The sequence below is a fragment of the Danio aesculapii genome, chromosome 18 (assembly GCF_903798145.1).
Source record: "Danio aesculapii chromosome 18, fDanAes4.1, whole genome shotgun sequence".
Taxonomy (NCBI): domain Eukaryota; kingdom Metazoa; phylum Chordata; class Actinopteri; order Cypriniformes; family Danionidae; genus Danio; species Danio aesculapii.
The window spans coordinates 40662409-40676663 of record NC_079452.1 but is presented as its reverse complement, the minus strand read 5'-3'; the positions used below and the strand labels follow the sequence as shown (position 1 = coordinate 40676663).

The 14255-nt window shown below is 39.2% G+C and overlaps 1 protein-coding gene across 1 annotated transcript in view; it reads right to left on the bottom strand.

Moving 5' to 3' along the window:
- cdh13 (cadherin 13, H-cadherin (heart)) overlaps nucleotides 1-14255 on the bottom strand; it is a 582964-nt gene that overhangs the window by 93076 nt on the left and 475633 nt on the right. Inside the window, exons 9-10 of the mRNA XM_056478107.1 lie at nucleotides 6284-6466; nucleotides 4905-5158 (exon numbers count right to left, since the gene is read on the bottom strand). Coding sequence (XP_056334082.1) covers nucleotides 4905-5158; nucleotides 6284-6466 — 437 coding nt within the window. The remainder of the gene's footprint in view (nucleotides 1-4904; nucleotides 5159-6283; nucleotides 6467-14255) is intronic.

The window sequence follows — 14255 nt, the reverse complement described above, 5'->3', positions numbered from 1 at the left end:
TTCACCTATACCTTCACATATGTCTTTGGACTGTGGGGGAAACCGGAGAAACCTTCTTGCTGTGAGGCGATCGTGGTACCCATTGCGCCACTGTGATGCCCAAAATTCAACATATCAAAATAAATAAAGTAGTGCTTATATTTCTCAGTTACACTACATTCACAGACACACCAGTCATTATCACTGGTTGGTTATGTGTCCCACCCCAGCCCCGAACACACACACATTCACCCCAGAGAAAGAGAGGTCCTGGAGAGACGCTGCTCACATGAAAACTGCTTTAGTGTTCTCAGTTATGGTAATGTGCATTTTATTGACATTTTGTATCACTGTTTATATATAGCAACATCATTCCCATCACTGACTAACACTAAACCAAACCTTAAACCCTGAACACTAATCCTAACCATAACCTGATATGGATAATTCTGTCTAAAGATAATAACCAATACATTCACCAGCAACTACAAATTGAATTAGATTTCTTTCTGAGTCTGATTACAAAAACAAAATGTAAACAAATGCATTCCAAAATGCATTTCCTTCACATTGAAAAACAATTCCAAAGCACATGCCTGCTCTGTGTGTTGTCATTTCATGACTGAGTTCAATGTTCAGAAGCACTCATCAGAAAACCATTTTATTGACCAATAATTTGTCTTATGGCAGATTATGAAAATATTGAAGATATCCAGTTATCAGTCGAAACTGATATGGCCACTGATTTATCACAAATTTTAAGTCTACAGTACTTTTATACTACATTAATACAGTGTCAATATATTTATACATTGTGAAGTTTAACACACTCAAAAAATTATTTTCGCTCCTTATTCAAACTACTTATTTAAAATGAGTTTTTTTGGGGACAACTTGTTTTATTTGTTTTATGTTCAATCCACTTAAATTTGCAAAAACAATTAAGTTAACTTAATCGATTTGTGTTGGGACAACATGAAGGTATTATGTGAAACCCAACAATATTTAAAGTGTGTATACAATACTTGTTTCATATTCACATTTTAAATAGTTCTCTATAAGCAACCTGTCACAATCATCAGCGATCTAATCCTTGCAGAATGCTGGTAAACGCACAGATCGCCATAGAACTTCAAATCCGCCATTATATGGACAACAGATTCAGTCATGCACCACTAACACGCACCTGTTCCGGATTCCGCTGATTGCACACATTCAAAGCTGAAAGGATTGTCAAGGACTGATTATATGGACTTTTAAAAAGGCGCGCACACACACACACGCATCAGTGCTGAGTCTGTTTGTTAACATTACGATGTGTTTCCTTTGCTTGTCTTGCCGTGTTCGATTCTTGCTTTGATGTATTGCGTATTCCTGTCTGCAGACTGCCTTTTGACTATCCTCCTGTTTACTGACCACGACTCTGTATTTGCATGTTTACATCTGTTTGCACCTGTGTTGACCGTTGCTTGCTTCACTATTCTCCTAATAAACCCTGTATTTGGATCTGCACTCCATTATCAGCACCATCACATTACACAACCATTGTGCCAATAAATCTAAACCTTTGCTAATATAAGGTAATGCAAATAAAACCTAATCTATTTCACAAATTCTTACCAAGTGGATTACACCCATTTCCTCAACATCACTCGTAATGACCTGTGGCGGTGAGGGAGCGTGCACCCGACGAGCCTTCAAATAATTCCAATAGTGTCTGTGTTTGTGATTTCCCTCAGGCTAGATGCACAGCTTACCTTACCCTGACAAGACTGACAGTGTCTAAAAAAGGGGGTAGAGATGGAATAAATCTCTTTGAGCCAAAACATCAGAGCCCCTAAAATCTTAACCTTGTTTGACATGCTCTTCTGAATTACTTATTTAAAGCTGAACTCAGAGGAACGTCTGATAAAGACTGATTTGAGTTTAAATGAAAGCTTCAAACATATCTGCAGCAGGGTGCCATCAAAAAGCACAAGGATTATGAAGTTTGGCAGGTTTCATCACAGAAAAGAAAACAAACTTAATGTATGGATATCTGTAAGAGCCTAAACAATCAGACCATTCTCAGATCAGGGAAATTTCCTGTAATTCACCAAAGAGACTGAATCGATAAACAACAAACAATCTGTAACTCTAATAAATAATTCCACTGATTCCCTCCAGCCCATTTTCCTTTTATCTTTCATCAATAGAGAGATAAAACTGGCAGGATGTGAAAAGCACTCTTCTGCATTATGGTTCCTGTACAAGCTTTTTATGACAAATCCACAGAACAATATGTCTGTATGGAAAAATCGATGCCAATTCTGTTAGTTCAAAAGAAAATGTCGAATATTGAATGAAATTAGAGTATACATTAAAAAGAAGAGACATCAAACAACCTAACAATGGTTGCCTTTTTTCTCTTATAGCAGAACCATTTCCACATTTTCAGAATACAAAGTAACGGAAACAACAGGATGCTTTCCAAAATCAATGTGCACATTTCTCCAAGGTTCATATTGTAAGTCTACATATAATGGCTATAATAATCCTGTTACTCACAATATCAATTCCACTGTCTTTAGTCCTTGATAAGTTTAGCAATTCTACGACCATCACTCAATCTAATGCTTGTCTTTTATCAAGGGCACTTGATTACATATCTTTTACAGTGCAGTCCTTAAGAAGTACCATGGGACACAGGTAGACAGATAGATCGATGGGGTTTCACTTTCTTTTGTGCTTCTTGTCCTTGGTTTGGGGCGAACTTTGGGGCAATTTCTGCTAACAAAACTTAAAATACCATCAGAACCATATTATAGGGAAACAAAAAAAAAAAGAAAGAAAACGTTAGATGAAATGACAGATACAGTTGAATGGATAGCAGATATAAAACACAATGTATCTGCATGGGTGGATGAATAGATTGATGAATAAGTGCATGGGTAGATATGGATGGATGGACTGATGGATGAATGGATTGATGGATGAATGGATAGATGGATAGGTGGATGGATGGATGGATGGATGGATGAATGGATGGACGGACGGATGGAGGGACGGACTGACTGCCGGACAGATGGATGGGGAGATGAATAGATGGATGGATGAATGGATAGGGAGATGGATCGAGAAGTAGAGAGATGGATGGGTAGAGAGATGGATAGATGGATAGATGGACGGCTGATGGATGGGTAGAGAGATGGATGGATGAATGGATGGAAGAAGGATGAATGGGTAGAGAGACTGATGGATGGATTGGGTTTGTGGTTAGGTGGGTGGGTGGATAGATGGATGAGTGGATGGATGGATGGATGGATGGAGAGATATGGGTGGAGAAATAGATGTATATGGAAATGGATAGAGAATTTGAAAGATGGATGGATGGATACATGTATGTATGTATGTATGTATGTATGTATGTATGTATGTATGGATGGATGGATGGATGGGTGGGTAAATGGGGAGATGGATAGAGAGATAGACAGATGGACGGACGGACGGACGGACGGACAGACAGATAGATAGACAGATGTACCTCATAAAACAAAAAAGTAATATAAAAAGCATGTGCTGTCTTCCAACCATTGCTTCCTCCCAAGCTTTCTCTCTGTCCTTCCCCTTCATTTTCCTGCACCCTGCTCTTTTTTCCTACTCAGTTCTGCCACTTATAGCCTCAGGTGAAAGCTATGGTACTTCAAAGAACCTTTTACTGGCAAAAGGAGATCAAAAGAGGTGAGGCAGGCAGCGAGAGGACAGATATAGAAGAGATGAAGAATGAGGAGAGGACAGAATGAGAAAGAGAAGGGAGAGAGCTCATATGGTTTTTGATGAGGGGGGCTCACTCTAACTAGCGGGACAGAGCAGTAATAATGGCAGAGCACATGATCACAGCAGAGCACTGAGAGTTTCAGACTCGCTCAGCGGACATGGCAAATCACAGGAGCCTGTTTAAATTCTCCTGATCTGAACAAGCGTGGCACAGCTTACACTGAGATTACATAACAAATGCAAATGTGTACACACCACCACAACCATGATGAAGAGGGCTGAGGGAATGAACAAAGTAGGGAAAGAAAAGAGGGTGAGAACTACTACAAGTACTATACGTTTTATACGCTCCCACTGACCAATATACGCATCAAAGGGTTAAAAACAACAAATCAACCATATACCTAAGAAGTATATTACTATCACACTTGGTCAAAATATAAGCCCATGCATTAAGGTAATGAAGCTTAGAGGAAAGTTAAAAGCTACATTAAAGTAATGATCTGTCACAAGTCTCTTAGAACCAGTGACTCCAAGTACTTAGTCAATCATGTAGTTGGGCAGCATGTTGAATGTCTGCACAGATGGTCAGATTTTCTCGTGCAGAGCTGTGTGCTCACATGTCAAGCATTTCTCTGTACTGGAATAAGGACAGCGAAAAGTAAGACAAGAATAACCACACTGAGCCATGTGTAAGTGGCAGGGGTCATGTTATCCCACTCGTCTGAGGCTTTGATTAGTTTGTGCTGTCACCACAAACTACCCTGTCAGACTCTTCTGAGATTGTAACCAGGCAAAAGTAATTTTTCAGAACCCCAAACTTTTAAACTGTGAAATTAGTTTTGAACTGTTTGTTTCAGAGTTTGTAGAACTTACTCTTCCCATGTCTTCTAGAGAAGCAGTTGAAATTGAAACAAAACAGGCAATATTGGCTCTGGAAACGATGCACTTGGTTCCACTTGTAATTATAGAAATCAGAAAGGCACTCATGAGCTTCCACTTTGTGCCAGTGGTGCACCCTTCATGCTGTCTTTTGCTTTGCCAGCAGGTGATGACTATCAACTAGTCGAGATGCAATAGTGTGTCCCCAATGGAGGACATAGAGCAACAAATGCCAGTGATCAATGTTGGAACAAGGTCATAATCATTCCAATGATATCGCCACCAACCTTATGCTCTGGGATTGTAGGTAGTCCGGGTCAGTAGCATTCAGCATGGCCACAAAGCTCCCTAAGGGGATATTCTCTCTCCTGATGACAACCAGAGGATCTGGGATGAACACCGGTCCTTCATTTACATCCATAACTGTAATGTAAACTGTCGCTGTAGAGCTGGGCCCATACACAATGTCAGGAACCAGGGGGTCTTCGTTTTCCACTTTAATCAGCAGCGTGTGAACCATTGAACTTTCATAGTCCAGAGGCTGAAAGAGAAATCAAATAAAAGAAATGTAATAAGCAGGTGTCAAATCAAGTCAAGTTACCTTAATTTCTATAGTGCTTTATATAATGTAGGTTGCTGCTTAACAAGGATAAAAAGGAAGGTATAAAAGGTATTTCTTTTAAGTGGAATGTATTAAATTTATAAGACTGGTAGCAGAATAGTGGTAAATGTGGGTGTAGTTCTGGTTATTTCAAAATTGGTTTAGTTCCTTTTAATACAAATGTCCTCGTTGAAGCATGCTTCACTGAAGAGCAGCTCCACCATCCAAGCAAGCCATAGGTGACAGCACCAAGGAAGCCAAAACTACACTTGATTAATTGATAGAAATGGAGAACAAACTTTGGGAGAAAGCCGAATCATTTGGGGACCTAGTGTTCTCTGGGCAATTGGAAAAAGGCAGAGCTTCAGTCTAGAAAGACACCAATGACCTTGAGAACAATGAGCAAGTGAATGACTCTATGACTTCTACAACAGGAACAACAAGGGCAACCTATCCTGCTACTGGAGGGCCATTTACCTGAAGTTTATTTTTAAGACACCTGCTTGGAATTTTATGAAAATTCACAAGACCCTGACTGGTTAGAGAAAAGTGTATTTATGCAGGTTTGAACTGAACTCTGCATACAAATTCCAGGATGATGGGGCATCTCATCCATACCCCAAAAACTGTACCTCTAACAGCTAAATGGCTTTTTTCTGCATTAGAAGTTAATGAATGTTCCATCCTTGAGCTTGAAACAGCATTTTTTAGTCCCCAATAAACGCTCAACCACTTTTGATAAGTAGTTAAGATCTCAAATTGCAAACTATTAACATAATAGATTTAAGTACAAGAAGTATAAATTCTTTTTTAAGAATTCGGTCCTGAAGTTTCAGTGTCCTGCAGATTTTAGCTCCAACTTGCCTCAACACACCTGCAAGGATGTTTCTAGAAAGCCTAGTAAGAGATTGATTAGCTAGCCCAGGTGTATCTGTTGGAGCTAAAATCTGCAGGACACCGGACCTCTAGGACCGAGATTAAGAACCCCTGCCTTAGTGAGTCTTTACCATTGCAAAGCAATAAAGTAACTGTGCCAAATCAATGACTGGAAAAGATAACACGCACCTTTACAACTGACAGCATGCCTTCATTGTTGTCTAGGTTGGTCTGTATTTCAAAATTCTGGTTGGGATCTCCGTTAATGATGGAATAGATGGCTCTCCAGGCTCCGGTGGCTGGGTCATCTCTATCATCCACGGTCAGGTTCACTACCACTCCAGTTGATCCTTCATTCACTGATGCCTGAAACTAGAGAAAAAGCAACTATTTGCAACATTTCAAAACATATACATATACATATATATATATATATATATATATATATATATATATATATATATATAAAATAGCCCAGTATATATAACAGTATGTCATTCACATTACCACAAGTACTGTGGCAAAGTATATGGATATGCAGTCTGTAGCCAACATCAATGATTTTTTGGGATCTTTTTCCAATTTCTCAAATAATAAGAGGGAATGAGCAGTGGAGGAGTTGCTTGTTCTAGTTATTTCAAAATTGGTTTAGTTCCTTTTAATACAAATGTCCTTGTTGAAGGACGCTCCACTGAAGCTCCACCATCCAAGCAAGCCATAGGTGACAGTAGCAAGGAAGCCAAAACTACACTTGATTAATTGATAGAAATGGAGAACAAACTTTGGGAGTAAGCTGAATCATTTGGGAACCAAGTGTTCTCTGGGCAATTGGAAAAAGGCAACTATTCTTGTTGCTGAGCTGAATTCATTGCTCTTGAAACTAAAGGTTTGACTACAGAAGATCTCTGCAATTGTGACTCTTATGTTTAGAGAGATTAGCACAGGCAGCAGGACCGGCACCTATTGCTTTTCCGCCAACTTGTGGGCCACCTTGAAAAATGAAAGGAGAGCTGGTCTACCTGCGGCTGCATCAATTTTAATTCCTTCTGTTTAGTTCAGTTCTTCCATCCTTGTTTGGTACACAGAATCTCTGTCTTACATTCACTTCCCTCCTACCCTTTTTTCTGTCCCTCTGTCAAAGATAAGGCTTACGCTAAGCCTGTATGAAACAGCTCTTGTTCTGTTTTGTCACTGACGGAAAGCTACTCTATTCAGAGTGCCGCAAATCTCCATAGTCCTTGCTCAATCCAGCCCAATGTCACAGGCCTGTTTGGGGAGATGAAGTGTTCCTAGAAAGGCCAGATGAGCTCTGTTTCCCATCAGCCCTGCTATCATTTCTGTTTAGTGGCTTGTGAAGTGAACACCCCCTCTATGCCTCAGAGATGTGCTCCCTTTATAAGAGCTGTCTAGGGGGTAGGGAATAGGGGGCCAGTTGCAAAGGTCATTTGCATCCTGAAGAGGGTGCTGCTGGATCTGGGTGGCTAGATGCATAAGAGAAGTTTGAAAAGCATAGCTAAGCAGTTTAAACCCGAATGGGAAACTAGCACTAGGTCTACCCTCTAACTCATAGGTCTCAAACACGATTGATGGAGGGCTGCAGCTTTGCACATTTTTGCTCCAACCCTAATCACAACTGATCAAAATAATCAAGGTGTTCAACACTACTAGGGACTTTTAAGCAGCTGTGAGTTGGAGGTGGTTGGAGCTAAACTGTACAGAGCTGCGGCCCTCCAGGAATCGAGTTTGAGACCATTGCCTAACTTAATGCGTATTGCCATTGAGTTTGGAACCAATTTTGTGAGCCTTCCAAGATTAACAATGAAGAAAATCCTTAATTTCAAGGTGGCACATCTACCATTGATAAGCATTAACACTCATTTTTTTCACTTGCCATCTGTCTTCCAATTCTGTCTACACACACCTCTTGCAGACACTCAGGAGGTGTTAACTTAATCTTTTATTGATTTTATGTTTTTTTTTAAAAAGATTACTCTGTCTTTTTAAGCCAATTACCCAGTGTGATCCAACATCCTAAGACAACAGTCGATTCTTCTTTTATTTTCATTCAAGCCTAAAAATTAACATAAGATACCTGTACCAAATGTCCCCACAAGTATAGCGATACCAGTAAAGTTTAACTTGAAGGAAAAATTTTTGGTCGGGATAAAAAATAGAGCTCTCAAATCTCAAAGAATGACTGTGGCAGGGAGGGTGTGTTCAGACTGTCCGTAACGGTGGGGAACAGGTATAGGAAGACTTCCGGATCATCCTGCTGCCCCATCTTCTGTAAGGTGATGGGAGGGTGGGCGGCAGATGTTGTGACAGACCGAATCTCCTGGTTCAACAGACTCCGGACAATCTCACGGTCCTCCCACTGGGCTTCTACCAGGTCCCGGAAACGTTGTTCCTGTTCTGCTCGCATGTCCAGGAGAGCCTGATGATGTTCTGTGCGGAGACCCACAAGCACCTGAATCACTTGGCGAAGAGTATTCATGCTGGCAGCAATGTCTTCCCTTCTGCTTCCCGGGTTTCGGCATGATTGTAATGAATTTTATTTGAAGTGTGGAAGAAGAAGGCAGGGTTGGCGATTCAGGTAACACAAAGATTTTTATTTGTTTAGTTATTGTTGTGTAATCAGTAGAGTCTCTTTCTCTTGTCTCCGTCTGTCAACTCCTATTTGAAGCGTCTCCCCAGCCCAATCACTGAGAGAAAACAGGTATTAATTAATATTCTGATTGATCCACTTTATCAGCTATCGGTCTCTCAACCTTCTCCTCACCGTTGTGGGCAGTCAGAACATAACCCTCCCCACCACAAAGACATTTTTGAAAATGTATAAATGCACATGGTTTCTTGTGAGGTTTGGGTTTAGGAGTAGGCTTGGGGTAGAGAGATGGAATGTACAGCAAGTTGCACTGTATAAAAAACAAGACCTACGTATTTACCTATTATGTATTACCTATTATCAATTATTAATGGGAAGCCTCCATAAAGATAACTGTACTTATGTGTGTTTCTACACACATCGGGTAGTAGAAAAAAGACTTCTAGCCTCAGTTATTTTATTACACAAGAGAGTATAGATTTTTAAATTCTAAAGCCACATCTCCAAATAAAAACTACTTATTCAGTAGTCCAAAAAAGCCAGTGAATGTGTTCCTAAAAAGAGATAACATCCCTCCTGCAGTCTGCCAGACAAACTGTATGCTTCATCCTTTTCTGAAAATAGATCTTCATTTCTTCTTTGTTTTTGTACTTCAGAAGCACAGACCTGGCTCCCTGTATCCTTAAAACAAGTGTGCTCAAAGGAGCCGAGCTTGTACCTGTCTGCTGAAGGCCACGGAGCATTTACATCACTTACATATTACTTCAGCTCCAATGAGAGCCTTGTGAGCCCGTCAGATGGATCACTGTTACAATCACAGCGGAGAGTTTTTATCATGCGTGGAATAAACAATTAAACAAAGGTTGTCACAAACGTTTACTCTGGGCACACAAATTCATCCACACAGCCTCACACTGTGCATCTTTCACATCGCTGACCGGTCGTGCTTCGTTTAATCATCTGGGGTAGTGAAGCGGTCAGATGGATGTATTCAATCTTTGTTGGCTGCTGATACTCTGGCCCTGCCAGACCACTGATAAGACCCCAATCCCTCCGAGTTCACAAAGCAACCAGCAGTGTGACAAACAGGGAAGTTATCAACCCTGAGGCTAGACCCCAAAACCTGAGAGAACAGGCTGGATTTGTATGAGTGTTTGTGGTAGGTGTTACCTATTTAAAGCCTTCCCAGTAACAGAACACAGGGAATGTGGCCTGAGCGAGATAAATCATTTCTTACAGCGCCGCCGGTGCAGAGACAACCAGAAGTCAAGAATGACTGGGATTATTCGGCATGCCATTCATTATCAGTAATATAACGCAGTGTGAAGGCATCACTGGAGATTCGTTTTGATCCGTGCTACTGCTTTAGCAACAAATAGCTGCGAAAATGTGCACCTGATACTGCAACTCCCCCTTCATCTTGACATCTGTTCACTGAATCAAATCAACATTCATGACCTTTCGAGAAACTCTGCCTGAATTACAACATCTCAAATTGCACATCTCAAACTGGGAATGCAAGAAAAAAGCTGCTTGGTGTTTTCACAGCTTAACGAGATTCTAAAAGAAAAAAAAAACACACTTTCAACCTGCAGCCAAACCGGGAACGCTTTTGAGGTGAAAGGCACTCCAGAAGGCTTTAGAAAGCGAGAGGCATGTGAAGGGTCTCTCCTGATGTGACCGTGGAAGACAATGCAGGTGCCTCTCACGCTACGGAAACCTCTCTCACATGCTTGCACTTCACAGCCTCTCGAGTGACAGAATAAGACTTTCCCTATAGTCTGAAGGCCCTTCATCAGTAGACAGAGGCTGCTGCAGTTTCACTTCCCAAGACTTTTATGATAACTAAAATAGGGCCATGCAGATTTGTGATGCTGCTTGTGAGGGAACATTCAAAGGAGTCACTTAAATATGGTGACATTTTATGAAGGTATGGCCCAAAATAAACATTTCTATACTGCATTAAGATATGTAATTGGTCCTTTAAAGAGAGCTTGTAAATGCTAAATGTTTCTCCTAAAATTACTCCTAAAAAGTTGATCTGAAGTACACAACAAACAATTTAAGAAAATGATAATATCTCCTATTGAACCTTCTGTGACAATGTTAAGTTGCAATGAGATATTATTTGTAATCGGACACTTTTTGGAACTTAGCAAAGCATGAATTTCAGCGTGCGTATCTAGTAATACTTTTTTAAATTCACATGTTATTTAAAGTAAATGGCTGATAATGTTAATGTCAATAATGTATTACCCTCTAAACAAGTCATCTTCCTTTCAAATATTAAGTGTTAGTTCTGTCTGGTTCTCGAATCTGATTGGCTGATAGCCGTGCAATATTCCACAATATCAGAACTTGTAAAGCCTCTTCACTCTTACTCAGCCCATATGAGTGGCAAGCAGAGGACTACAGTTTGACAAATATTGCTGCTGTTGGACAACAATGTACTTCTGATTTAGGGGAGAATGTGGTTGTTTAGATTGCAACTATGCAGTTTATTTATAAGGATAGTGCCTATTTTAAAATATAATTTCTGAGATATATAGCGTCAGCATCCATCAGCCTGTCATACAGAGCAGCACGAAGATGGTTACACGACAAGATGGCAACAGAGACAGCATAATAAGCCATTAGAGGAGAAAAACTCCGCATAAAAATACTACAGCTGATCAAATCATTATAAAACTGGTAAATCGATCTCTCTCTTTTGCCCTGCTGTATTTATACCATAGTAATTGCACTGTATTAAGTGTGAGATGGGATCTGGATGGGATATCAGGTGTGTATGTATTTTGTGTTAGCCACTTTTTGCATAACCTTGAGTTTCTTTTTGGTTGGCCATCTGTTTGTTTCTATTGAGTCTCCAGTTTTTGTTACTGCAGACTTGTTCAGTAAAAAGAAAAAAAGAAGAAATGCCCGCATGTGTTTAGCGTTTTTCCTTATCGCAAACACGACAGTAATTTGGTAGTGTTTGCGTTGCTTTGGCTTTTTCAGGATTAATTATTATCCCGACAGAGAAATTATCTGTAACAGAGAAATATCAACCGGAAAATGTCTCTAGACTGATGGCGTGTCATGCCGTTCAGCCTTATAATATTAAAATGTCAGCAAAATCACCTGTTTCGTCATCACTTTAGACATTACGCTAGAGAATTGTTCAAATACTAGCTCTAAAGTGATGCTTGTGAAGAAGCAACAGTTTCTGCTGTTCTGACATCAGCTGCAGATGTGTATGAATGGCGAAAGAAAGTAGTTCCTCATACAAAAGAATTTTGAGACTCTCTGTGTTTGATTTTCTGTTTTATATACACGATTATGCCATCAAACTGTTGTATAAATGGAATATCACACTCGTAGCAGTGCGATATGGCTGTAAATCAGCACTGGTGGGAGGTATTGCCTTGATAAAATCTAGTTTACTCTTAAAAACACACAAAAATAACATAATACATACTTTCACATTACTTTCCTTTAAACATTTTTTTACTTTTCCTGCTTTTTATTTCTTTTTTCTTCAGAAAAATTACTTACGATTGTAACATGTTACTTTGTTCTCAACACTGCACATAGAGAATGTGATCTACAGTATATAGAATAATGAATGGTTTAAATATATTTTAATTAACACTGTAGTTGTGACAGTCCTTGCTGCTCTTGTGTTGAATTTGGTCTTGTCCTTGTTATCTCCTATATTCTTCTCTTGTGCTTTGTGCCACACTCACATTTATTCCCTTGGTTACCCCTGCTAGTTACCCTGGTGATTCATTTACCCCCTTTCACACATATAGACTTTTCTAGCAAATTGTCATAAAATGATCTTAAGTGGACAGTTCCTCCTTAAACATACAGTAAAAATGTGTTTCAGCAATTTTCCAACATTACCAGTAATTTGCCAGAACTCTGCTGTGTGTGAACGCAGACGGAAAATTGCCGGTATGAGCTCATACAAGTTCAGAATGCTCTGATATGAGACATCTATTCTGGGTCAATCAGAACATTCTGATGCTGATGACGCATTCACTCTGAGCTGCTGAGTCTGACCAAAATAAAAGGCCTTCAATGCTTTGTTCAGACACATTTAACTGCTACTTATTTATCACGGAACACTCCTTGGTTATTACTTAGTGCCAACTATGGAAAAAAAGAATGCTTATTATAGACCACTGTAAGTTCACCTGCACATCCCTTTATGACCCCATTTAAATATTCGACACTCTTTGCATGCATGCACCTGAAGAGGAGAGAAATTGACCAGACTCCAGTACACATAATTGCATATGTCTATTACACAAATCTCTGTGATATGTATGTGTAAACAACTATGTTGTGATCTGCAGTTAGCGCCTTTACCTTTGGATCCTATTCAATAAAACAGATCTCCTCAAGGTCAGTATTTTGGTTTAAAAGCAGCTGCATGAATAGGAAAGATAAAATGTAAAAAATAAATAAATAAACCATCAACACTGACACTCGTTGTGTTTATAACAACAAGCACAACCGTTTAGAGGTCACTTCTGGTTAATGACATCACAGAATTTACTGGTATTTTGGAATGGATGTGTGAATGGTGCTTTTCTGGAAAATTAATAAATACATAATGTTGTTGCCTGTGTGAAGCACGTTTTTTTAATTTACCTGTAAACTCATTCTAATTTTACAGCTGTTTACTATTACTGTCCAAAAGGGGTTAGTCACATCACTCTTGTTCCTAAGGCCATATAGTTCAGTCTTTGTTGGTATGGGAATATGATGGGAATGCTGTTTTCGCTTGTGTTCCACAGTTTTGCATAGCCTTTACTCAATAAATAAATAAATAAATAAATAAATAAATAAATAAATAAATAAATAAATAAATAAATAAATAAATAAATAAAATACAAACTACTTATTTACAATGAGCTGAATCAACACAATTCTTGAGGGTTCTGTGGTATAATTTAATTGTTTTATTTTCAATCAACTTAAATTTCTTAAAACAATTAACGTAATCGATTTGTGTTGAGACAACATGAAGGAATTATACGGAACCCTGCATTTTTTTACAGTTTTTGCTCTCATTTTAGATTTTATAATAAATGTTTTGCTGCACATGAATTCAACTCCTGCCTTTGCTTTGTTTCGCACCCAGTCCTATAGTATTATTCTGTCATATAAACAATACCAGCGTTTTAAGGGTTCCATCATGCTTATAGACATTTTTCTTTCTTTAGAGTTTACATTAAACTCTAAATGAAACACACCTGAACCTGTTAATCACTGTCTTTCAACTCGCTTGAAAATTAAAGACAGGTGTGTGAGAGCAGTAATAGAATTAAACACTAAACCAAATGCCAAACAAACTAAATGAAGCGCTGCATCCTAATTTGTTTTCTTCCTCCATAAGCACATACTTTATTGGTAATGGAAAAATAATTCTGAGCAACTTAAAGAAAACGCACCAGAATTATGGCATAAAGAATCATAAAACCACAATGACCGTGATGTCATAATGTTGTCATGGATTGGTCAGGCTCTCACGACCCCCACTCACGAAGATCACCATCACCTGACTTC